Source organism: Cnephaeus nilssonii (assembly GCF_951640355.1).
Source record: "Cnephaeus nilssonii genome assembly, chromosome: 13".
Taxonomy (NCBI): domain Eukaryota; kingdom Metazoa; phylum Chordata; class Mammalia; order Chiroptera; family Vespertilionidae; genus Cnephaeus; species Cnephaeus nilssonii.
In genome coordinates, this window is record NC_137084.1 from 2,699,146 (window position 1) to 2,724,325 (window position 25,180).

General features: G+C 66.5%; 1 protein-coding gene across 1 annotated transcript in view; it reads right to left on the bottom strand.

The window, feature by feature from the left end:
- Positions 1-811: 811 nt before the first annotated feature.
- Positions 812-25,180, bottom strand: part of SYT7 (synaptotagmin 7) — a 55,743-nt gene continuing 31,374 nt past the window's right edge. Inside the window, exons 5-13 of the mRNA XM_079788953.1 lie at positions 24,649-24,873; positions 20,559-20,927; positions 16,723-16,845; positions 12,104-12,239; positions 7,342-7,612; positions 3,973-4,142; positions 3,702-3,816; positions 3,000-3,199; positions 812-1,521 (exon numbers count right to left, since the gene is read on the bottom strand). Of these exons, the coding sequence (XP_079645079.1) occupies positions 1,417-1,521; positions 3,000-3,199; positions 3,702-3,816; positions 3,973-4,142; positions 7,342-7,612; positions 12,104-12,239; positions 16,723-16,845; positions 20,559-20,927; positions 24,649-24,873 (1,714 nt within the window). The 3' untranslated portion in view covers positions 812-1,416. The remainder of the gene's footprint in view (positions 1,522-2,999; positions 3,200-3,701; positions 3,817-3,972; positions 4,143-7,341; positions 7,613-12,103; positions 12,240-16,722; positions 16,846-20,558; positions 20,928-24,648; positions 24,874-25,180) is intronic.

Here is a 25,180-nt window from a genome sequence, read left to right on the forward strand (position 1 = left end):
TTAAGCAGTGGGTAACCCCGAATCTGCTGTCGCCAAGGGGGCCGGAATCGGCAGCAGCAGCGGAGGCTGAGAAACCTCTGAACTCACCACATCCCTCCCCACCTCCTCCACTCACCCCTCACCTGTCCCTCCTCTCTTGGCCCCGGAATTTTCCCTGCTTCCCTGCCCTGAACTGAGAAGGGGAGCAGGAGCTGCCCAGAAGGACAGGGAGCAGGGGGGAGGGGAGGAGACACTCCTGGAGAAGAATGGGAGATGCAGGAGCAGAGACGGTGACAGGGAAGGTGAGCAAGCAGGAGGATGGAGGGGGGCGGAGTGTGTGTGGGGGGTGGGGGTGGGGGCAGGTCTGCACGGACAGGGGGCGAGATGAAGGGGAAGGAAGTGAGACTCCGGTAGAATATTGCCAACGGGGCTGGGCTATGTGATCTGGGAAGAACAAGGGTGTCTCTGGAAGGAAGGGCGCAGGTGGGTCCTGGCGGAATGGGATGCATACAGTAGGTGCCTAAAGGTGGAATGGGATGCATACAGTAGGTGCCTAAAAGGTGAAACAATGTTCATGAGATGAATGACGTCAATGGGGAAGGAGCTACTGGAGAAGCCTGAGCAGAGAGAGGACCTGGGGGGGGGGGCGGAGGGGGGTACAGCTGGAGGCAGCCCAGTTCTCAGCCCAGCGGGCGTCTGCCCCTCTTCCCCACTTGGCCCTCCCCCACCCCTCCTCACCCCTCCCTGCTTCTCCTCTCCTGCCCCTGGCTCAGTGCACTGCCCCCTCCGGCCTCCAGCCCCGCCTCACTTCATGAAACCCTGCCCTCTCTGCACAGTCTTCACACCGCTGGCCCCAGGGGACAGGGAGTGAGCCCCCCCACCCACACACATGCACGCACGTGCACACACATACACACACATGGTGGACACAACACAAGTACACAGGGCTGCGGCTCCGGGACCCCCGAGGGGCTCTACGCTGTCCTTGGCATTCAGGGCCCAGCCGGCACCTGAGACTGCCCTGGGTCAGGCCTCTCCTGGCCAGGCCGGGGCCCATCACCTCGGCCTCCCCTCTCCTGGGCCTCGCTCCACTCCAGGCACCGCCTTAAAGAAAACGGGGGACGGTGCCCCCCTGGCGGGCCTCTGGAGGGATCTGCCTGTCCCGTCTGGCTCTCATGACCTCCCCCACTTCTTTAGTCTCAGCAAGTCAGGAAGGTAAAGGGGCAAAGCAGGAAGATGGCTCCCACGGCCCCTCCCCCAGAGCTGGCCTGGCGGGGGAGGGGGCTGGTGCTTCTTGAAACGGGGCCCAGATGAGCTCTGGGACCCTCCCTGGCCGAGCTGGCAGGGTCCTCCCTCGCCCGCGGCAGGGGCCAGGCCAGGCGTTGTGCATAAAGTGGTGCGGGCGTGATGGGGGCCCCTGGGCCTTCTCCGGCCGCCTCAGGCCTTCAGCTGGTGCCACTGGGCCACGGGCTGCCGCGGCCGCGCGATCATGTCCTTCCAGTGCTTGACCTCCCCGGGCCCGCTCTTCCAGGACAGGTAGATCTGGGGGGAGAGGACGCGTTGGTGACGCACCCCCCGGCACCGTCCCTGCCCCAGGAGGGGAGACCCTGCCGCCTGGGATCCTGGGGACCATGGGGACAAGCTCCTCGCCAGGCCCCTCCTCCCCGCCCCGCCAGCCCACGGCCTTTGGGAGCCCGGGCGGCAGGCCCTTCCTGTGGGGCAGGGGGACCTCACTCTCATTGGCGAGGAGGAACCGAGGCTCCGGAAGGTGAGGCCTGCTCGGAGTTAGGGCCTCCCAGGCTCACACGCTAACGCTAAACATTACGGAGCAGGAACAGCTGTTTCCAAGTAGGAAAGTGGAAGGGTTATGCCCCAGGGCACCTCCTGGAAAACCTCCCGGCCGGGCACGGGCTTTCTGGCCAGTCCTCAGGGGGACTGCGCTCAGGGGGACAGCCCTCAGGGGGACAGCCCTCAGGGGGACAGCGCTCAGGGGGAGAGCCCTCAGGGGGAGAGCCCTCAGGGGGACTATCCTCAGGGGGACAGCCCTCAGGGGGACAGCCCTCAGGGGGACAGTCCTCGGGGGAGAGCCCTCAGGGGGACAGTCCTCAGGGGGAGAGCCCTCAGGGGGACAGTCCTCAGGGGGACAGCCCTCAGGGGGACAGCCCTCGGGGGGACAGTCCTCAGGGGGACAGCCCTCAGGGGGAGAGCCCTCAGGGGGAGAGCCCTCAGGGGGACAGCCCTCGGGGGGACAGCCCTCGGGGGGACAGTGCTCAGGGGGACAGCGCTCAGGGGGACAGCCCTCAGGGAGACAGTCCTCAGGGGGACAGCCCTCAGGGGGACAGTCCTCAGGGGGAGAGCCCTCAGGGGGACAGTCCTCAGGGGGACAGCCCTCGGGGGACAGCCCTCAGGGGGACAGCCCTCAGGGAGACAGCCCTCAGGGGGACAGTGCTCAGGGGGACAGTCCTCAGGGGGACAGCCCTCAGGGGGACAGCCCTCGGGGGACAGCCCTCAGGGGGACAGCCCTCGGGGGAGAGCCCTCAGGGGGACAGCCCTCAGGGGGAGAGCCCTCAGGGGGACACCCTCAGGCACTCTTATCCTCCCCCCCCCTCGCCCCCCGGAGTCCTGCAGAGTCCGGAGCAGGAGTCCATTTTTCACGGTGAGAGCACTGGAGCTCAGAGAGGCCGGGGACTCGCCCAAGGCCACACAGCTGAAGCAGGGGAGGCGGGACGTGCCCCACACGGCTCGCCCTCTGCAGATGGGACCCCGGGGGACGCTGCTCCGAGGTCCTCTCCCCGAAGGTCATTTTGGGGCCCCGGGCAGTCCTTCCTCCCCTGCCTTTCAGCCTGGCTGTCCTGGGGACCGAGCCACAGCACCACTCGCCGGGAGAAGCCCGTCCAACCCCCTCATCCTCAGAGGCCCAGGGGCGGGGGCGGGGGCGGGGGGGGGTGGCCCCTTCTCTCCCGCGGCCCCCCCTGTGCTCGCCCACCTCCCTCCTGCGTCGTGAGGACGGCCCGCCCTACCTTGCCGATGACGTCGTTGCGGCTGAGCCTGTCCTTGTCCATGACCGTGATGACGATGGTGGTCTCCCTCAGCTTCTCCGTGGGCACGTCGAAGGCAAAGGACTCGTTGAAGATGGGGTTCAGGTTCCTCTTCATCGTCACCGTCTTCTTCTTCTCCACCCGCTTGTCCTTGTACATCAGCCACACCTTCACGTAGGGGTCTGGGCGCGGGGGGGGGGGGGGGGCGGGGGCAGGGTCAGCCGGCAGCGGGCGGCTCCCCAGGGCGCCCGTCTCCCCCGGGGCGGCAGCGGGGGCGGGGGGGGGGCTGTGTGCTGTCTGCAGAGGGTCAGGAAAGCCCCCAGCAAGAGAGGGGTCGGGACCGCTGGACGGAGGAGCTGGGAGGGGGAACTCGGCCACCCCGTTGCCCTCCTGCACACGGAGGCGGGAACCCAGCCGGAGAGGCCGGGTCTCCCCCGAGGCCACAGGCGCGTGGTGTCGGAGCTGGGGTCCGAGCCAGGCCCCCCGCCGTGCCCCTGCCTCATGGTCTGGGAAGGACAGGGCTCTAGGGCAGAGGAGTGGAGACCGGAGGTGGGCGGGGGGGGTGATGGGAACAGCGTGGACCCCGCAGTCCACACCCAGCATGACCCCGTGTCCGAGCCTCCCGCCCCCGCGCCCCGCCCCCCCCCCCCCCCCCCGTCCCCCGCCGCCGCAGGAGGCCCGCACCTGACGTGCCCCCGATGTCCATGGCTTTGAGGTTCCGGGCTTTGATGATGTTCACGATGATGGAGTTGGCAGAGGGGTTGTAGCAGAGCGACAGGAGCAGCTCCCCTCGGCTCCCCTGGGGGACAGGGCGGGTGAGCTGGGGGGGCCCCTCCCACAGCACGCCTGGGGGGCCCCTCCCACAGCACGCCTGACCCCCCCAGACTGAGCGGAACGGGGCCTGGGCCCCAGCCCTGACCCGCCAGCCCCCGCCCAGGCCCGGGCCCGGCCTTACACTCCCATCACTGCATGGCTTCAGATCCTTCCAGAAGGTCTGCATCTGGGTCAGGTCCACCTTGTTGAGGGGGATGGACACCTCCCCAATGGGGTCGTTGCGGCTGAAGCGGTCGTAGTCCAGGACCTGGAGGTAGAGCACCCTCTGCACCACCTTCTCGTAGGGGAAACCTGGGGACAGACAGCACCGTGAGGCCGGGGGTGGGGCGGGCGCCTGGGCCCAGGGCCACGCCTGCCTCCGCCCGGCCCTCCCGAAGCCTCAGTGAGAACCGGCATCACCTCATGGGTTCCCAGTGACAATCTCCAAGGCGGATGCTCTCTGGTCCTTTTTTTGTTTTTTTTAAATTTTATTGATCTCAGAGAGGAAGGGAGCGGGAGGGAGAAATAGAAACATCAATGATGGGAGAGAATCATTGACCGGCTGCCTCCTGCACGCCCCACACCGGGGATGGAGCCCACAATCTGGGCACGTGCCCTGACCGGGAATCGAACCGTGACCTCCTGGTTCATGGGTCGACGCTCCACCATGGAGCCACGCCGGGCTCTCTTTTTACAGACGAGGAGACTGAGCTCAGATGGCTTAAACCGCTGGCCACGTCCCACAGCGGATGCCGCAGCACTGGGCCCACTCCCTCCCTCACTCCCTCACCGCGGATCCGACCCCGTGACCGCGCTGTGGTCCCCGTGCCCTCTGGCAGCCCTGCCATCGCCCACTGTCCCGAGGCCAGTCTGGGCCAGCAGCCCAGCCTGAGAGGACCACGCCCAGCCTGGGAGGCCCGGGGGACCCTCAGAGGGAAAAGAAGTGGGAGAGGACTGGACGCACATGCCGGGACCCCGCACTCCCTCCGCCTCCCCCCAGTGCACCAGCCATGCTCCCCACCTTCCTCAACAGGTCCCACGCTGCCCCTCTCCCCGGCACCCCCCTCACCCAAGCCCGGCACCCCCCTCACCCAAGCCCGGCACCCCCCTCACCCAAGCCCGGCACCCCCCTCACCCAAGCCCGGGCACCTCTTGCCTAGACAGTCTCAAGAGCCTCCAAACCGCCCTGCCCGCTTGCCCCTGCAGCCCGCTCTCCACGGAGGCCAGCGTGAGCTTTCAAAAATAGAACCGGCATCATCCACTCCTGCCTCAAGCCTCTCGGAGGCCCCCAGGGCACTCAGAACAACAGCCGTGCGCCCGCCTGGGCTCCGAACCCTCCCCCACTTGGCCCGCTGTCCTCTCCCTCTTCGCTCAGTGACGGGGCTCCAGCCGCACCGGCCTCCGGCCCGCCCGCCCTCCTGCCCGGCGGCCCAGGCGCCCCCCCCGCCCCCCGCCCCTCCCCATCCCCTGCTTTCTTTCCTGACATCCCGATGGGGTCAGATCGCCGTTTACACTCCAGCACTTCCCTCTCGCAGCATCACAGGCCGTGCTAGAGCTCTGTCGGTCTGTGTCCGTGAGTCTGGCTCGGAAGGGTTCTCTGTCCTCAGCCCCGGGCCCCGGCATCTGCCTGCTCTGGCACGTAGTGGCACTCGATGCCTATTTGTTAAGTGAACCAATCACCGAACAGGGGCACAAGTGCCGGTGGAACAGCCCCACGGAGCAGCGGAGGGTGCCGGGTGCCGCGGGAGCTGAGGCCCGAGGGGAGCGGGGAAGGAGCGAGGATGGATGGAGACGGTGCTGGGAAGCCAGGGGCAGGCCTGAAGCTGGAGCCATTGGACCTCGGGAGGCTTTGCTGGAGGAGGGGCCGGCCTGCGAGGTGCAGGGGGCGCAGACCAGCCTGGAGGCCTGAGGGGATCGGATCCGGATCCAGGGTCTGAACCGGAAGGAGCGAGGACACAACAGCTTAGCCGGACCGATGGCGAAGGTGGAGGGCTCTGGAGGGTTCCAGCGCCTTCAGCCACGGACACGAGACGCACAGGAGGGAGCAGGGGCAGCAGAAGACGAAACCCTCCGTTCCGGAACCTCCAGCCTCTCCGTTCCTCCAGGGCCCCGCCTCCTGCTGAGGGGCCTGCACCTGACTCGGGGCCCAGCCCAGGTGACCTGGGCACTCCTCCAGGTGAAATGCCTGACGCGGGCCCTGGCGACGCTGGAGGTTCCAAGAGGTCCTTGCGCCTGTGCCAGCTCCCGTCCACACCGGAGGAGGCAGTCTGCTATTTGGCAAACTCCTATTCACCTGTCACAACCCAACTCGAATGGCCCTTCTTCTGGGAAATGCCCTTCACCACCACCAAGGGCGCTCACACCGGGTTCCTGCAGCTCCTGTCACGCAGCGCACGGCTTAGCCATTACACGTCTATGTCCTCCATTGGACCAGGGGAGCCTCGAGGGCCATAGTTCTGCTCTGCACCCCGTCCCCCGCCCCCCCCCCCGCCTCCCCTGCCCACGAAAATGCCGGCTCAGAGTCACTGCTCGATGAATTTTGCAGAAGGGACCGGAGGGTTGGGGCTCTGCCCATAAACATTATTCCACTAACTGGCTCCATACACCTCCAGATGGCTGAGCCTCTTACTGGTTGTACCATCTCTAAACTGACCCCCACGCTGAAACAGGAGCACCCGTGCGCTCCCCATCAGTAACGTGCTCAGGGGTGAGCTGGCTGCCGCCTCGCAGAAGGGGGGGGCGGGTTGCCAGATGGCTGGGGCACCAGAGAGTCCCTGGGGTGCGCTCTGGAGGTTCTGAGAGCCGGGGCACGGGGGTTGTTCTCACTGGTTGAGCTGGGCTGTGGGGAAAGGACTAGAGCTTCTCCAAAGGGCCTGGGGCAGGAATCACGCCTGCTCACACACCGGCTCCCTGGTTACTGCGAACCCTCAGAGATGAGAGAGGAAGAAGGGCTGCAGGAGAGAGGAGGGGCGTTCGCCCCACCGGCCGGGCGGCCGCTGTTCCTGGAGGCGGTGGGGGTGCTTTACAACCTGCTGACTTCCTGTTGAAGCCACGGCACAGGGAGGCTCAGGAACTTGCCCGGCCACACAGCTAGTAAGGGGCAGAGCTGGGATCCACACCCCGGAGGCCTGGGCCATCGCCTGTGCTCTTAACCACTCGCCTGTGGTCGCTCCAGCGGCTCCACCTGGGCACCCTGCGGGCTCCTCCCTCCCCCCTGCCCTCCTCCCGGGAGTCCCGGGTTTGAGCCGAGCACCAGCTTTCCGCCTCAGCCTCTGGCTGTGAGGTGGCCCCACTCAGCGCTGCAGCCTAATCCCAGCTAGACACAGGCAGCAGCTTGGCTGGGCGGGACACGTGCTGTGTGGGCGTGTGCAAGCGTGCTCCTGTGTGTGTGTGTGTGTGTGTGTGTGTGTGTGTGTCCGAACATGTGCATTTGTGCCTGCGGTCACGTGTGTGCCGGTGTGGGTGCGGAGGAGGGACACAGAGACTGGGTGGGCGGCGGCTCCAGCCTCACCTTCGAAGAGGAAGGTCTCGTTCCAGTGGGGGTTCAGGTTCTTCCTCTTCACCTTGGTCTCCAGCTTGTGCTTCTTGTCGGGCAGCAGGTAGATCTTGACGAAGGGGTCGCTGGTGCCGCTGAAGTCCTTGGCCGGCAGCTCCTGGGCCTTCATGATCTTCACGGTGAGCGTGGACTCCTGGAAGTTGTAGCCGACACTGAACTGGATGCGGCCCAGGTTCTCGCGGCTGCAGCCCTCGTGGGCCTCGTCCTCCTCGGAGCCTGGGGAGAGCTGGGGGGGGGGAGAGGCCGGCGGGGTTGGGAGGGTTCTGCTTCCCGGAGCCCCCACGGCGGCCCAGCACCGTTAGGAGGCCTCTCTGTGCCCCAAGCCGGGCCAGAGCTGGGAGCTGCTCTGTCCCTCTGGTCGCCATGGGGCTGGGGGGGGGGGCGCCCACATCCACACCCGGTGAGGATGCTCAGACAGAGGGCAGGAGCCTCGCACAGGCTCACAGGGGGAGCGAGGGAGGGCAGAGCCGGCTCGGCCCCCCCACTCGTCTCCTGAACCCCAGGGCAGTGCGCGCCCCACTCCCCAGCCTCGCCTGGATGCCCCGGGTCCGCTGCCCTCCTTGCTCCACCCCAGGCTGCCCCGCCTCCCCTGGGCCCCTGAGCTCCCTCCGCCAGCTTCCCACCCCACAGCCCTGTAGGGTGTCTTGTGAAACACACCCGCCAGCAGATGAGGGGACTGTGCACACCTGTGACCTCTCCTCGGAAAGTGGCTGGGGTTCTGAGGGTGGTGAGGTTTACAGAAGGAGAGGTGAGTTTGGGGAGCCTGATGTGACGGGGTTGGGGGGCCCTGGGGGTGGGCAGCAGAGTTGTTTAAAAGGAGCCTCAGATGCCAGTACACACGCCAGGCGAGGACACTGGGAGGGAAGACTACCCTGATTCAGTCCCCACCCCTCAGCGGGGGGGCGGGGCGGACACTTGGGCCCGACCCAGCAACGGACAGATGGGGGGAGGGCAGCATGGGGTCCCACTCCCAGGCCGACCCTGGAATAGGAAGGGACTGGGGGCGGGTCCCCCAGCCAAGTCTTCTCAGCTGTGGCTGCTCCTTGGGGATGTCTGGGGAGGTCTGAGCACACTGCCCACTCCGGCCTCCTGGGTCCCACCCCGACCGCACCCCAAACCCAGGGGGCTCACGTGGCCCAGGCATCCCGCACTCAGAGCTCCGCAGGCGATGGGGCGAGAGCAGGGGCGGGCCCAGGTGGAACTGCCGAGCCCTGTGGTCTCTCCCCACTTGCCCCACGGGAGCCTGCTCCTTCCTCCTGGAGAGCTGGCCCCGAGCTCGGAAACCCTCAACAGTCTCAGTGATGAGAATACACGCGGGTGCACCTACCATGGCAGAAGACTCTTACATCACCTTCTTACCGGTTCCCGACAACAGCGGGCCGGGCAGTGATCACCGCTCTAGCTGGGGAGACTGGCTCAGAGAGGTTAAGTCACACGCCCGAGACTGCACAGCAACACGAACCCTCTCTGCCTCTGAGGCCCGCTCTTGCCACCAAAGCAGGCCCACGTCCCAGGGCGAGGTGGAGCCTCCCCCCAAGCCAGTGAGGACTGGCCGGCCCCAGGGGAGAGGCGTCCCAGTCACAGGTAATAGTAGCCGCCGCCGCGCGCCTGGCCCTGCCCTGAGCCGGGGGCTTGGCCCTCACACTCTCCGCAGCATCGGAGGGGGCGGCGCGGCAGTATTCCAGTTTGGTTTGGGGCCCAGGCAGACCACTGGCTGGCACAAGCCGCCGAGCGGTGAGGGGAAGCTCAAACCCGGGTCAGTGCCCGCTGCACCCTGGTCCCGCCTGGAGCTGGACGGGGGCTGAGCTGCCCCCCTGCTCCTCCTCACGGTGGACGAGGGCTCTCCAGGCACCCCTGCGAGTGCGGCTTCCCTCCCCAGACACAGTTCTCCCCTGGTGCTCCTCCTCCTCACACCAGCCCACTCCCTCTGAACCTCAGTTTCCGCATCTGCAGAATGGGACTGTGAGACCTGGCTCGTGGGGTTCCTGGGAGGGTTAAATGGGTTCATTCCCGTCCATAGTCCTGCTCTGCAGTCTGGCCCCTGGCGCTCTGCTGCTCTGGGGCCTGCAAAGACCTTGTGCCCCCGCCCCTTCCTCCAAAGGTTGGGGTGGAGTCCGGGGACTGGAGGTGGCCTGGGGGGAGGGGCAGTGGGCGTCGCCATGGACGCGGCAGTGGCTGTGTGCTCGCTCCCAGCCTTTCAGAGACACAGCCTGGAGCCCTAATTAACCAGCTGGGAAGGCTCCAGGAGCGGTTTCCATGGCAACCAAGCAGGCCACCCCCACCACGCCCCCAGGGAGGTGCTGCCGGAGCCCCTGCTCCAGCAGAAGCAGCAAAAAGCATCTGGACTCTGGTGGGGGGGGGGGGGGGTGCGGCAGGGAGCTCAGCTGGTTAGAGCATCGTCCTGATACGCCAAGATTGTGGGTTCAGTCCCTGGTCAGGGTACAGATAAGTATCAACGGTGGCTCAGTGGCTGAGCATCGACCTATGAACCAGTGGTCGGCAAACTCAGCAGAGCCAAATATCAACAGGACAACGATTGAAATTTCTTTTGAGAGCCAAAGTTTTTAAACTTAAACTTCTTCTAACGCCACTTCTTCAAAATAGACTCGCCCAGGCCGTGGTATTTTGTGGAAGAGCCACACTCAAGGGGCCAAAGAGCCGCATGTGGCTCGCGAGCCGCAGTTTGCCGACCACGGAACCAGGAGGTCACGGTTCGATTCCCGATCAGGGCACAGGCCCGGGTTGTGGGCTCGATCCCCAGTGTGGGGCCTGCAGGAGGCAGCCGATCCAGGACTCTCTCATCATCGATGTTCCCATCTCTCTCTCCCTCTCCCTTCCTCTCTGAAATCAATAAAAGTTTTTTTTAAAAGAATCAACCAGTGAATGGATAAATAAGTGGAACCACAAGTCGATGTTTCTCTCTGTCTCTCTTCCTCTCGCAAATCAACCAATCAATACATCGTTAAAAGCAGCACTTGGGCAGCGCCCGGGCGGAGAGACTCAGATGGGCATTCGGCCCCGCCTCCTCTCTGACTCTTCCTCTGGCCAAGCCACGGATGCCCAGACCTTCTCCTGACCCCCAGCTTCGGACTGCCTGGGCTGGGAGCTCAGACAGCCGTTTACTTCCGCCCTGCTCACCTTCCTCTTCCCTGCTGACGCTAGGGACCTGCCTGGGTCCAGGGCTGGCCAAGAGGCTGGCCTGCCACCCAGAGGGTCCGCTGGGCCCGGGAGGGGGCTGAGGCCTGCACGTCCTCCCTCTGCCCTCGGCGGTGTGCCCCTCCCCGGGAGCCGCTCCGCAGGGGGGCTGGCTGGGAAAGGGCCGTCCCTTCTGGGAACCCGGCGACTGGGAAGCTGGAGCCAATTAAGAGCCGGTGCGGGGAGCAGGCCGGCTGTGGCGGGCAAAGGGGGCGGTGAGGGGGCCCAAGGGAGACCGGGGAGAGCGGACGCTCTAATCTGCACCCCAGAGAAATGTGGGCTCGTAGGCCCCCTCAGGCCTGCTGCCTGGGAACCTGCGTTTTGTTGTTAATCCTTACCCAGGGGTATTTTTCCATTCATTTTTAGAGAGAGTGGAAGGCAGGGAGGGAGGTGGGGAGAGAGAGAGAGAGAAACATCGATGTGAGAGAGACACATCAATTGGTTGCCTCCTGCACGTGCCCCGATTGGGGCTGGGGATCAAACCTGCACCCCAGGTATGCGCCCTTGACCGCAACTGAACCCACGACCCTTTCGGTGAGCAGGCCAGTGCTCTATCCACTGAGCCACACGGGCCAAGGAGGCTGGGGCTCTGCATTTTAACAAGATCCCCGGGCTGGGCTACCCAAGGGCAGTAGGGATGGATGGTTAGAACAGGCCAGAACCCCAAATGGCAAAGGGTGGGGCCTGGGGGCTCTGGGGCCCTCAGGGAGGGCGGGGGCTTCGGTGCCAAGGCCGTGGGCAGGCAACTCTGAGTTGCCCGATGTCAGCACTGGCCAGGGCCCGGGAGCCCACCCGCCCCTTCCTTCTCGCTGTGGGGGAGGGGGAGGGGGCCTAGTCCAAAGAGGGGAAGTGACTTGTCCCAGGTCATGTCCAGCAGGAACCCCGCTGGCCCCGGGACCCCCCCTCACACCCTCCCCCAGCCTTCCTGGCGCTCCTGAGCTGCCACAGCTCAGAGGGGCAAAGGGTGCTGCCGCCAGGGGGCGCCAGGTGAAGCCACAGCCTCTGCCTTGGTGAAAAAAAGCAGCGCCCAGAACCACAGGGCTGGGACCCTGCTGGGCGGGTGCATCTGCAGTGTCCCCTCCTAGGGATCAGGACGGGCCCTGCCTGCTCTCCGGCTCTCTCTGGACCTCAGTGGGCCCCGCTGCCATGGGCTGGGAGGGTCCCTGGATGGGGATCGGAGACCTGCTCCCTGGGCGGGGGCTCTGCTCATGGGCTGCCCCTCACAGGAAGGGGACCTTCGGCCCCTCTGTCCACTCGTCTTCCCTTCTAGGGCCCTGTCCTTAGGCCCCTGCTCAGTCCAGAGAGACGGGGGTGGGGAGGGAGGAGGGGCCTGCTTAGTCTCACTTGACAGATGGGGAAACTGAGGCACGAGAGGCCGCTGTGATGAGAGAGCTGGTCACCACGCTGGGTCCCCGGCCTGCGTGGACAGCTCCCACACTGCCACCCACCTCCACACGCGCCCCTGCCCTGCCCGGCCGCGCAGCCCAGCTCCTGCGCGGGCCCGGCCTCCCGGCCTTCTCACCATGAGCATCTCGCTGGTGAGGGAGTTGACGAGGTCCGAGACGGAGGAGCGCGGCTCGGTCCGGCGGTCAGACTCATCGTGAGGCGTCTGGCTGGGCACGGGAGTCGTGTTTACCGCCTTCCCTCCTGCAGGCAACCTGGGGGCCGGGGGGTCCGAATGAGCGAGCCTGGCGGGGGGCGGGCGGGGCTGGGCCCCGTGGGCCCGGGGCGGCGGGCCCCGCTCTCAGCCCCCGGCAGCGGCCGCCTGCAGGCCAGCAGGAACTGTGCTCTTGTCCACAGGAGGCCTGCCCGCCCCCCACCTCCAGTGTGAGGTGCCTGGACTGCCCCTGTGGGTGCTGTCTGGGGGGTACGCCCACTCTACCTGTTCCCCAGAGCGCCCCCACCCTCCATCACGGCCTGCATGGTGACCTCTGAGCCTGTGGCCCTCCCCAGGGCCGTGTCCCTGCTGCCCCAGCTGAGGGGGGAGCCTGGGCGGGGGGGGAGGCTCGGGTGTCGAGCGCTCCGTTGCTCTCCGCATCATTACCCTCTGCAAACACCCAGGTGCCTCTCCCCCGGACGCCCCACCTGTTTGCCCAGGCTCAGCGAGAACACAGGTGCCCCTCGGACGCCAGGCCGACCAGGTGAGGTCAGGCCCGTCCTCGCAGCTCTGCCCAGCAGAACTGTCTATGGCGACACGTGTCCCGTGTCCACGCTGTCCCTGTGTGGCCGCGGAGCGTGTGAGAGCGGCCAGTGTGACTGGGAATGGGAATCCCGTGGGACTGAAACTCGCTGAGATGTAAAGGGCCGCCGGTGGGCAGGCCAGTGGGTCCCCTCGCTCGCTCCAAAGGCTGCACCTTCGAGAAGGCTCCCCCGGGCTAGAGGAAGTCGGGGGTACCACCGAGAAGCCCCGGATCTGGGCATTCCACGAGAGGCCCTGTCTGCACCCTGCCTCCGTGCTGTTTCTGGGCAGCCAGGCTCTCCAGCCGGCGGCTGGGGGGAGGCCAGTGGGGGCTCCGGAAGGGGGGCTAAAGGCCCCCAGGGACCAGCTGGAGCCTCCCACGAGGAGGGGGGCAGCAGCATGGAGGAGATGGGGAGACGGCAGCGTGGGGCTCGGGACAGGCTACGGTAGAACAGCTGTGAGACGAGAGCCAGACGTGGAGATACAAGCCACGGCCCTGGGTGTGGACCGGCCACCAGCACAGTTGGCCACGACAGGCACAGAGGCATGCACGGAGGATGCAGGTCCTGGAGGGGCACCAGGGCCCAGGAGCAGGGTGTGCACGCACACACACACATGCACACACACATATGTGCGCACATGCACACACACGCACGCACACGCACGTAAGCCCAGAAGACACCCGGGGACCAGGGAGGGAATGGCACAGGCGACGGGCAGGCCGACCAGAGCAGTGTGATGACACACACACAGGGATGCGCACACCGTGACCCCGAGAGGAAACACGTTTGGGGAGACCCAGCATGCCACGGTGTGCTGGGGAACCGGGACACACGGCCATGGCACCTGCCGTGGGGACGGGGCCTGGCCTGGACCACACGGAAACACCCCACCCACCCGGGGACACGAGGGCGCTCCTCCCAGAGGCGCGGCCACAGCGGCGCTCACGTGCGCGCGCACACACGCACACACACAGGCGTGGATGCACACATGGACACACGGGTGGACACGTGCTCACGCAGGCAGCACGGGGAGGAAGAGGAGACTGAATAGCTGGAGAGGTAAAGTCAGGTTAAAAACGGGGAGGAGGAGTGCGGACACGGGCTGCTGGAGGTATGAGAACGTCGGTTATTTGGGCCGCACCACAGCCTCAGCGCAGCTGCAAAGCAGCCTGGGAAAAGATGGTCAGCGCCACTGAAGCCGTCGGCGGTTACGGGGCAGAGACAAGGCGCGGAGAGGCGGGGAGAGGCGGAGGGCCCGCCCGGCCCAGGGCCGTCCCTGTGAGGAGCAGATGGAGGAAGCAGGCAGGAGAGAGGCCGAGAAAGTTAGTAGGAGTGGAGGCTGCAGGGTGCACAGGGGACGAGGAGGAGCGAGGCGGCCGAGAGGAGAGGCGGAGAGGAGGCGGGGGACACACCGTGACAGGAGAGGCATGGTGGCTTTGGGCGAGGACAGCGATGGGGTGGTCCGGCCCGGCCCGGCCCGGGGCCCACGCGGGCGGGGGTGGGGCCATGGTGGAAACCATCTGGATCCCAAGAAGCAGTGGTGAAAGGGATGGCTGAGCGCATGAGGCGGGGTGGGTGCAGGGCCAATGGGTGAAGGCGGAAGGCAGGGCGTGGGAGCCAGGGCCGCCCCCCTCCCTCCCGGGCCCAAGAGCATTTGGAGGTTCTCGGGGGCCATGGCCTGGAGGCCCACGGGCCGGGAGAGCCCGGATGGGGGCTTCCCAGACCCCAAGAATCCTGGCAGCCGGGGCAGGGACCGACCCTCGCGTCTTCGAGTTCTTTGCTAGATGCACCCCCATCATTCCTTGCTGTTCCCCCTTTCTGCCCGGAGCTGGTGCTCACAGACCCGGGCTGCACGTCCTCCCCAAATGTCCTCCCCAGCAGCAGCCAAGGGGCTCCCACCCCTCGCCCCGGAGACTGGGTGGGAAACGGGGGTGGGGGGGCTGGGCCTGAGGCGGAAGCTGAAGAGGAAGGGACAGTTGACCGAAGCTTCCGTTGCAAGGCCCGGGAGCAGGAGCCCAGGGGTGGAGCCAAGGGGCCTGGCGCCCGCGGGGGAAGCGATGCCCAGCTTGGGGTGGGGCGCGCTGGGAAGGAAGTGCGGGAGCCGGGACGCCCTGGCCAGCCCCACCGCCCCGCCCCCAGGCGTGAGAAATGAGTGTCCCGGATGGGGTGGGTGTGGCCGGCTGGGACTGGCATGGGTCCGCTGGGAAAGTCAGGCAGGGTCTCGGCGAGGGCCTGGCCCCCGCCTCCACCCCCCCTTTCCCAGGAAGGCAGGGGAGCGCTGATGTCATGATCAGAAGGGACGGGTGTGAAGAGATGGAGTGAGACCTGAGTGGCAAGGGGTAAAAACAGGCCGTGGGTGGAATGGAGGCAGGGAACTGAACACGGGGGATGCGGAATCGCGTTTCCAGCCTGTTCCCAGCCTGCTCCGCTCCCTCACGCGTCACGCCTTGCCAGGCCAGGCGCCCGGCAGGCTTCTGAGGGCCCAGCCCCTCTCCCGCAGTCTCGTGCCCTCAGCATGGCCACCCCCCACCCCCACCCGGCCCAGCCCTGCGGCCACAGCCTGGGAAGCGGGGACCCCTGGCGCCAGGGAGTTGGAGGCGGCGGGCGCTGATGCTCCCGGCCCCCAGGCCTTGGGCTGCAACACCATCTGCGTCCCGAGTGAAAGGACGGGTCCCGCTCTCCCCTCCCGCTCTGTGGGGACGTGGCTTTGCCCCCCAGACATGCACTGTGGGCTCGGACGGGAAGACACGACAGGGCTGGTCCCCAGAAGCCACCGGAGGCGAGTGAGCCAGCTGTCTAACTCGGCCCGGCCGCCCCGCCCCGCCCCGCCCCACAGGCCCTGAGCAGCGTGGGACGGTCCCTTCCGACCTGAGGGCCTCGGTGAGCAAGCAGCGGGGTGCCTGCCCGCTGACAGGGTCTGCCCGCCGCCCCAGCCGAGGGCCGGCCCCTCGTTAGAAGCTCAGCACGTCTGAGCCGGGAGGGCCACCCTGTCCAGTCCTTCGCTGACAGACAAGCACACAGGCCCAGGGGCTGGACCGAGTGAGGGCGGGCGCCCCACGCTCGCCTGCAGTGCAGGGCGTCAGCCTGACCAGCGGACCGGGCCCAAGGGATGCGCCTGTCCCAGGAACACAGGTGTGCGGCCTGCCCAGCCCAAGGCCAGGGGACAGGAGGCGGCCACCAGGTGCAGGACTGCCCTGCCCTGTGATGCTGCCGGAGCCCTGGACCTCGCTCTAGCCCCGCCCCCCCAGCACCCCCCGAAGTGCTTTTCTGGGAGCTGAGGACGGTAAATGCCCAGCCCTCGGCTCAGCCCGCGCTGTGGCCACAGGGGCCGTCCCTGTCCCCACGGGGTCCCGGGGGCCAGAGCTGCTCTCGCCCCCCCCCCCATCCCCCCCTCTTGGTACCTCAGGCTCCAGGGCTGCCTTCCGGTCACCAGGCCTCTCCCCTGCCCCTGCCTCTCCCCACAGGGACTCCCCTTCCATCAGCAGAGTAGCCGGCCACACCTCTGCGGTGACGGGGAGTGGGGGCGACCATCACCCCAGGAAAACGGGAGGTTGGGGTGGCGGGGATGAGGGAGAACGGGCTGGCGCCCCTTCCCTGACATCCCCCCCGCCCGCCAACCGCCGGGAAACGGGGATTTCCGGGCCGGGCGGAGATGGAAGATGAGGGGCAGCGTGAGCAAGCGGGAGGATGGGCAGAAAGGCTGGCTTGCTCCGGGCGAGGGCGGGCAGGCCCGGGGAGCAGGCTTGATCCAGAATGGTCCCAGGACGGCCGCACTGGCCTCAGACCCAGGGGACACCCCCGGGGTGGCCGCGTGTGAGGGCGCCGGCTGGGGGGCAGGCCTCCTGCTCCAGCATCCGCTGAAGGCGCCGCCGTGCCGCCGGGTCCAGCGGCCGGGCGGCCGAGGCAGGCAGCCCCCGCCTCCGCCTCCTCCTCTGCCGCCGCCGCCGCCTGAGCTCGTACCTCTTGTCCCCCTGAGCGTTCTGGTTCTGCTGGGTTCCTGGGTTTTGCAGGTCAGGGATATTGGCAAAGTCATCCTGTTCCGAGAGCCCTAAGACCAAGGATAGCACCACCATCCGGCCTTCCCTGCCCGGTGGGCAGCCCACCAGCCGGGAACGGAGGAGGCCCCGCGGGCGGGGCGGGGAGGGGAAGGAGAGAGAGACAGAGACAGAGACAGAGACAAAAAGAGAGAAGAAAAAAGCGTAAGAAACTGGCCCTGCAGGAGAGAAACCAAACTTTAGCACTGTCAACAGTTGCAGAGCAGAGCGGGTGGAGGGGGGTAGGAGGGGGCGGGATGGAGGGGGGGTGTCCGTGGCCTGAGACCCAGCTCGCCAGGGCCCAGAGCAAGACTCTCTGGAGAGGAACGGGGAAGGGGCTGGGCAGGGGCCTGCGGAGCTGGCGTGTGACCGGGGCTTCCTGAGGGGTCCCGGGGGAGGCTGAGGGAGCGGAGCCCAGGCCCGGGACGCGGCAGACTTCCGAGGTGAATGCACCGCCTGCTGAGCCGAGGCCAGGGGCTCGGGCTCTGACTCCGGGCCTGGAGGGGAGGAGGGGCTCTGTGGCGCCCGCTCCGGGCTGTGCAGGCAGCGTGGCTCCGTGGGGAGGTTCTTAGGAAGTGAGCAAGCCCCGTGGGCCCGCACCCGGTGCTCATGGGAGCCCCGCACGGAGACATCGCCCAATCCTGGCCAGCCAGGCGTGCGTGATGCCAGGAGGCATTGTGGGGCATCCTGCCCGGGGTCCCCGGACACACAGCCCATCGGAGGGAGATGGAAGTCCCTCCGGCAAATGGTGTGTGGGCCACTCGGGCCCTCTCCGTGTCCCTTCCCGGAGAGCCGGGGAAACTGCCTCCTTGGAGCAGCGGTCCGGAAGGCGCCTCCAAGCAAAGATGGCGTTCGGGGAAGCGCAGGAAGCTGGCACGTCGGGGGAAGTCCAGGCAGGGAGCCCATGTGAGCAGCGAGGACGGTGTGGAGGCCGCGCAGGCCAGGCAGAGCCGCGAGAACAGACGAGGTGGCAGCGGCGGGAACCTCCTGGAGTGGCCCGTGGGTAGCCACACGGGGCCAGGGGTCAAGGGGTACGTGCCGAGTGGGGAGCATCCCCGGAGCAGCACGGGCCCCGCAGGGCCGCCTGCGTCTCAGGGACCTCAGCAGCGTTCGCAGTGTCTCCTGGCTGCTTTTGGGGCTCCTCCAACGTCCATCTCTCCTCCGACAGAGGGAGAGGGGTTCGCAGACGGGACGGGCACGGAGGCGTCGCCAGGAGGTCCAGGGGAAAGACGGTAAGCTGGCGGCATGTTCCGGAGGGAGGCAGATCCCGGGTCCGAGCCCACCACTTCCACCTCCACCTCCACCCAGGGGGGCAGGGGAGTGGCAGGCAGCCGGCTGTGGGTCTGTCCCAGGGCGCCTGCCGACAAGGGAGCTGTGGCAGGTGAGCGAGGCCTCCGGAGGGCGGGCAGGCGGGCGCAGAGGTCTTGGACGTGGGAGCCTGGGGCGGGGAGGGAGGGAGGTCGGTGGTCCCACGGCCTTCTCTGTCTTTGTCCTGCGCACGGTCACTCCAGGCTGACCCTCGCGCTGGCGTCTGCCTTTGGGGACGGGACGGGCCGGGCCCTCGCTCCCTCTGGTTCCTGCCCGCCGGCCCTGTCGTGGAGTTGGTAAAATTCCATTTGGCTGTTTGGGAGCCGGCCGAGCGGGCGGAAGGCGAGCCAGTGAAAACAACACGTTGTTCCCTGGTTAATGCATTTTTCAGATACTCCTTCGGCTCCTCTTGAACACTGAACAGCTCCTCTGCAGACTCCCAATCTGTCATTCTCTCCAGGTTGCAGGCCAGGCCGCCAGGCGAGCATGGGGGCCAGGAGGGGAGGTTTGGGGGGAGCTGGTGGTGGTGGGCGGCCACACCCATGGAGCAGGAGGGACGCCTCCCTCCCCGAGAGAGGAGTGGGGTCTTGGGGGTGGCCCTGGCTAGCCCTCTCACCCTGACCCTCTACCCCAGCCACCAGCGTTTGGGTGAATGGAAGGCCTCAGAAACTGAACCATAAGGCAGGGGTCAGGGGTCAGGGGTCGAGAAACTACAGCTGGTGGCCTATGTTTGTAGAGCCCACAAGCCAAGAACAGTTTGTACATTTAAAAACGTGATCAAGCCCGGCCGGTGTGGCTCAGTGGTTGAGCGTCTACCTATGAGCCAGGAGGTTGAGGTTTGATTCCTGGTCAGGGCACATGCCCGGGTTGCGGGCTTGATCCCCGGTCGGGGGCGTGCAGGAGGCGGCCGATCGGTGATTCTCTCTCATCATTGATGCTTCTCTCTCTCTCTCCCTCCCTTCCTCTCTGAAATCAATAAAAAAATATTTTTTAAAAATGTGAACAAGACTCCTTGTGTCCGGCAAAGCCTAAGATACTTATGATGGCTCTCACACAACTGGCCGGCCCTCTGCGGGGACGCGCGTGGGGCCGCGCGGTCAGGAGGAGAGAGGGCAGGGCCCGCTGGCTCTCGGCGCTTTCCCCTCGGCAGAACCGCTTCCCCGGACTCTCCTCATCCTCGCCGGTGCCACAGCACCTGTCTCCGAACCACCTGGAACCCGGACCCAGCAGGTTCTGCTGGGCATCCTGTCTCATGCGGGCGTCCAGCGGGGCCCTGGGGCCCCGGGCCGGGGAGAGCCCCCGTGGATGCGCTGCCCGGCGCTGCCACGTCGAGTCCCAGGCAGCATGTCCCGTCGGGTGGGGCCGGGCTACCGGCAGGAGCGTGGGGAGCCGGCTCGGTGCAGCTGCTCCTGCTGGGCGTCTCTGCCAGACGCAGCACTCCGTCCGCCCTGGAAATCCGGGCCGGGGTCCAGCTGGAGGAGCTGCCCGAGGGTCCCCACGTCGTGCCAGGGAGCTGGGCCTGGAGCTGGGCCTGCCCCCTCCTCCCTTTCTCTCTCCCAGGTCGGTGTGCCGGTTGCCTGCTCGGGGAAAAGTGCTCCCGGGAGAGGGAACAACCCCCGAGCCTACAAGGACGGTCATGTCAGGCCCCGGAGGTGGCGATGGCCGGGACGGAAGCCCAGACCTGCCCTGGGCTCCGAGTGAGACAGGTGCCCAGACGGACGGGGCAGAGGGTGCCCTGGGCCGGGGCCCAACCAGTGAGGCGGGGCAGCGGGCAGGGGGCGGGGGATGGCTGAGGTTAAATGGCGTGTTGTTACTTCTCAGACCTGCTCGCTCGAAAGGAGGCTTTGGTTTTAGAAACAACGTTCTCTAAAGCTTCGGGAGGGACATCAGCCAGTCCTCAGGGGAGGGGCCCCTGGGGGAGCCGGGCGGGAGCTGGAGGGCAGGTGGGAGGAAGGCCGCAGAGGCAGAGGACAGCCCGGGCAGGGACGGGGAAGCGAGGGGAGGGAGGGGGCGCGGGAAGGAAGGAGGGGGCAGAGTCCAGTTACAGGGCACAAGTTCCTGGAGGGGAGGAGGCAGGGCCTGACGAGAGGTGGAAGGGGGCCAGGCTGGGGGGCAGGGAGGAAAGAGGTCACAGGCGGAGAGGGGGAGTCTGACAGGGAGGCCACGAGCGGCCCCTGGGACTAGCCCGGAAGAGGAGACAGATCTGGGGGCCTCAGCAGCTTCTCTAGCGTCTCCACTGACTTCTAGGGGGGGCCTTCTCCGAGCCCTGAGACACCGGGGTCCTCAGAGGGGTGGCTCAGATAGGAACCCTTCCATGGGGGGAGGGCTGCAGGCATGAGCATGAGCTACAGGAGACCGGAGGGGTGTCCGCGTCCGCTTGGCACCTGCCCTGGAGATGTGGGGGGAGAGGCTGGGGCGGGGAAGTGGGGGCCGCCGGCTCAGGGGGGGACTTACAGGAAGGACTTCATGTCCAAGCCTCGGGTTCGAATCTGCCCCACCACGTGGTCCCAGCTGCCCGGGTTGGAGCGGCTGCGGCCAGCGGCCGCCCGGTACTTGGAGCCGGCCGAGGCGCCCTGCCGCGCCTGGCCCCGGCCGTAGCCCCGGGGGTTGGGGCCGGGCCCCGAGGCCGCGTGGGCCTGCAGCTGGCCCAGGCTCTGGCTGGTGGTGGGCTGGCTGGGCTGCCGGCCCCGCTGGTGCTGGCTCAGCGGCTGCTGCAGGCTCTGCTGCCGCATCAGGGTGCGGGGTCGCTGGCATTTCGGCTCTCCCGTGGAGCTGGGGATAGACTCAAGGGTAGTGGTCGTGGACAGGGTGGAGTCCTCGAAACTTGGGGTGGGTGGGGGAGAGGAGAGAAAGGAGAAGCAGGTGAAGGGATCATGGTGGAGAAGGAAGAAGCCCAGAGCCAGGCCCAGGAGGCCCGGGTGCAGGCGCGCTCTGCCGGACCTCGCCAGGCCTCCACCGCAGTCCTCGCCGCTGCTGTCGCCGCCACCTCCCCCGGGAGGCCGGAAGGCCCCAGCCCGCCCCGAGGGCCCCGTCGCCCCGCCCAGCCCGCCCCTGGCCTTGGCTCAGCTTAGCACCCAGTACCTCCTGTCTGAGCAGGCCTCTCGCTGGTCTGAGCGGCCACGGGAGCGTCAGAGGCTGCTGCGTGGTGAAGGCGGGTCCCCAAGGCCCTGTGGCTGCCTGTCATGTTGGAACGGGAGGGGGTGGATGGACCTGCTGCTGCCCCCTCCTGCCGTCTCCCTGGGGACCCCAGGAAAGGCTGCCTCTGTTCCCTAAGCACTCCTGGCTGGGAGACACGTGGGATCCAGGCCAGTGCAGAGCAGGCCTAGCCCTGCAGGGCCGGGGAGGCCAGTCTTACGCTTTGTTCACGGAGGCAGGGGTGTCCGCGGGCCCCCCGACCTCTGCGCCATGGCCAGGGCGACCTCAGGGTTTAGGCCGGGCGCATCTTCACCCTCCTTCCTGGGTCACCGTTTCCGAGGGCAAGTGTTCCCTCTTGGTCTCCTGGCCATGACTCCTCGTCAGAGGAGGGGGAGCCCCAGGAGCCACCTGTCCGGTCCCTTTGCACATTTCTGATGGAAAACAGCGTGGCTGCCCTGTCCTGTATGCATCTGAGAGAGGGCACCTCACAAAAACGCTGGACCGGGTGGGGGGCGGGGACAGACCGGAGGCAGGATACGGCCGATCAGAGGCAGGATGAGGTCAGAGACCCGGGTCCAAACCGCCCCGCTCTGCCATTTCTTAACTTTGGGACTTTGGAGAGGTGAGTCCACCTCTCAGTTTCTTCATCTGTAAAATGGGAATGAGACATGATCCAAGCTGCCTCTGTCACAGGGTTGCCCCGAGGACCTGCTGAGGCCGGACCCAGGGATGCGTGGTCCGGGCAGTGCTCCGGGGCCCGCGGTAGCTGCCAAGGTCTCAGGAGACGGAGGGAGGAGGAGTCAGAGCGCCGGCCGCCCCGGGCCCCTGCTGCGTGTGCCCCAGCTGGAGGTTCCAGCGCAGCCAACAGGCAGGGCCCGAGCCTGAGGCCTCAGCCTCCTCTGCCCCTTCCCTCCGACTCCCGGTCCCTGGGCTAGGACAGGGGTTGGCAGGAGATGGGCTCTCGGCCACTGGTTTTTGTAAATAAAGTTTCACTGGAAACAGCCGCTGTCACTAATTTACAGCCTCCTGGTTTTATGACAACTCTGGACTGAGCTGGTCCAGTGGTCGGCAAACTCATCAGCCAACAGAGCCAAATAGCAACAGGACAACGATTGACATTTCTTTTGAGAGCCACATTTTTTAAACTTAAACTTCTCCTAACGCCACTTCTTCAACATAGACTCGCCCAGGCCGTGGTATTTTGTGGAAGAGCCACACTCAAGGGGCCAAAGAGCCGCATGTGGTTCGCGAGCCGCAGTTTGCCAACCATGGAGCTGGTCTATCAACGCCATTTTTTTTTTTTTTTTTTTAGCAACCAAGTATTTTTCAATTAAGGTATGCACATCCCTTTTGCTGGCGCAGGCTTCGCAGAGGAGGTGGAGTGCAAGTGTAACTTCTGTGCGCCCTGGGGAACCAACGCACGAGGCGTGGGACTCGCTGTCATTTACTGCGCGAATGTCTGGAAGGGAACGCACATCTCCACGGTTGGCTGCGCGTCTGTCTTGGGCTGCTTTGGGCCACGACGGCAGGGCTGAGTGGCTGTGAGAGAGACTTGCAAAGCCAACCACTTCCTAGCTGGCCCCGTCCAGGCAGCCATGCACCCTGAGCTGCTGAGCGGGGAGGGGGGCCGGGCCCTTGGAGCCGCGTTCACCACTGCAATCAGACCTCAGCTCTGCTCACGCCCTGCCTCCCTGGGAACCAAAGGACAACAGTTAGCCTGCCCCTGTGGGCTGAGAGAGAGAGAGAGAGAGAGAGAGAGAGAGAGAGAGAGAGAGAGAAAGAGAGAGAGAGAGAGAGAAAGAGAGAGAGAGAGAGAGAGAGAGAGAGAGAGAGAGAGAAAGAAAGAGCAAAACGCTGGGGTCCTGGGGAGGGCAGCAGCTTGCCAGGCTCAGGCCTGGAGTTGGGGCCACCACCAGGCGCAGGCCCAGGCCTGGCAGCCACGTAGGCCCACAGCTCCCTGGGGGCAGGCAGAGGTGGGGGGTGGGGGGACGGGGACGGCCCCTGGGTGGCCGCCGCCTCCTCCTTGCTGACCTCAGATGGTTTCCTATCATGTCCCAAACGAGCCTAGTTTACAGCCTCTGAGTCACAGGAAACTAAAACCGGTTCCCCCAGGCCCGGAGCCGGCAGGTGGCCTGGAGGCCTCAGCCAGCCTGGGGTCTGTGGCCGGAGCAGCCTGGGAGGGCCGTGCTGGGCCTGCTTCCAGAGGGGGGTGGGGCTGCCTTCCGGACTCTCCTGAGGACTGATGTTGGGGGGACCTCGGCCTGTGTGCCCTCAGGCCAGAAAGCGCACGAGCCCTCAGCACAGGGGGCCTCGGTGCACCCAACGGCAGGAATCACGGGCTTTGCGAAGAGAACCAGGGGCCCAGGAGCTAAGAAGGGCTCAGGGCTGCTGGCCTCTGAGTGAGAGGCTGCCCCAGGGGCTGGGAGCAAGGCAGTTCTAGTAGCCGATTGGAACCTAGGTCCCAGCGGGTGAGGATGGTTCAAGGGCCTGAGAGCCTGGGGCAACAGAAGGTTCTAGAAGCCAAGATGAGAACAAGGCTGCCCCCTGGCGGGGGGGGGGGGGCGGGGAGGGGAGCGTGCTACCTGCTGAGAGTAGGGGCCAGCCCTACAGCCATCGCCCAGGACAGGGACTGACCGGCTGATGAGGTCGGGCAGCTATGAAACAGGGAAGGCAATTCCGTCTGACATGCAGACCACCCTCGTCAGAAGAGAGAAGCCAGCTGGGGCTCGACAACCCAACCTCCAAGAACAGAGCATCCCGCAGCCGCCAGCCCGCTGACCAAGCCGGGGACAGCCAGCCGGTGGGAGTGGCCGAGATGAGGATGAACGTGGTGGGCCTGCGAACAGGGGGTGCGATGTGTGAGCAAGACGGAGACAAGCCAATGGAGTCGCCGGAGGATGGTCAGAACAGGCAGGGCCCAACCTCTGGGTCTAGAGCCATCTGCTGGCCGTAAGAGGGAAGGCCCGGTGAGTGGCAGATGAGTGGCATAAACACAGGCTGAGAGCGGGCCAGCTCCCCCGAGGATGCGATGGCCCAATGGCTGTACAGCTGCGGGCCTGCTGCCCATGGAGGGGTGACCTGGATGCTGATATGGGGCCGCCAGCCGAAGAGGAGGGGATGGCCCGAGGGCTGAAATGGAGCCGCCCCGGGGGGCGGAAAATGAAATGACCTGGTCACGGGGCCAAGGAAGAGCCTGGCGGGGCAGCAGCCACAGGCTGAGGCGACACTGATGGCTGTTAGCTGTGCTGATGGCAAGGACGATGGGGCGTCTCGTGAAGGGATGGGATGAGCCAGGGGCCGAGGACGGCCCCTCTGGGGGCAGCAGCGGGCATGCCAGGGGTCCCGCTGTCCCCCCTGGCGGGGGCGGGCCTGAGCACTTGGCTCTGGCGGCCGTGGGGCCATCACTCACTTGGACAGGTTGAGCTTCCCTGCGGCCAGGTGGCTCTGCACCGTCCGCCAGCGGCCTCTCCCCGCCTTGCCACCGCCGCCCGGCTCGCTGGGGGCAGTGCCGCCGCTTCTCAAGGCGTCCTCTCCGGGTGGTGGCACCAGCGCCGGCGTCTCCCCCAGCCGGCCTTCCCGCTCCACCGCCAGCCCGGCTGTGGCGGCCACTTTGGCGCCGGACAGGAGGGTGCCACTGGAGGCGCGCGGCAGCCAGGCCGGGGGGCACCCACCGGGGTGGCGGTGGGGGAGAGAGGGCAGGACACACGTGGGGGTGGGGAGGTAGAAGAGGAGGAAAAACAATAACAGATAAAAGGAAAAAAGAGACAGTGAGAGAGGAGGAGGAGAGAGACAGACGGACAAGAGACAGACAGAGAGAGAGAGAGAGACATCAGCACTGTGAGTGGGTTAACAGCCGAGCCTGCGGAGAGGAGAGAGGGGCCGGCGGGCTGGGGGCTGGAGAGCAACGCACCACGACAGTGGAGGGGGCCCCTCCCCACCGC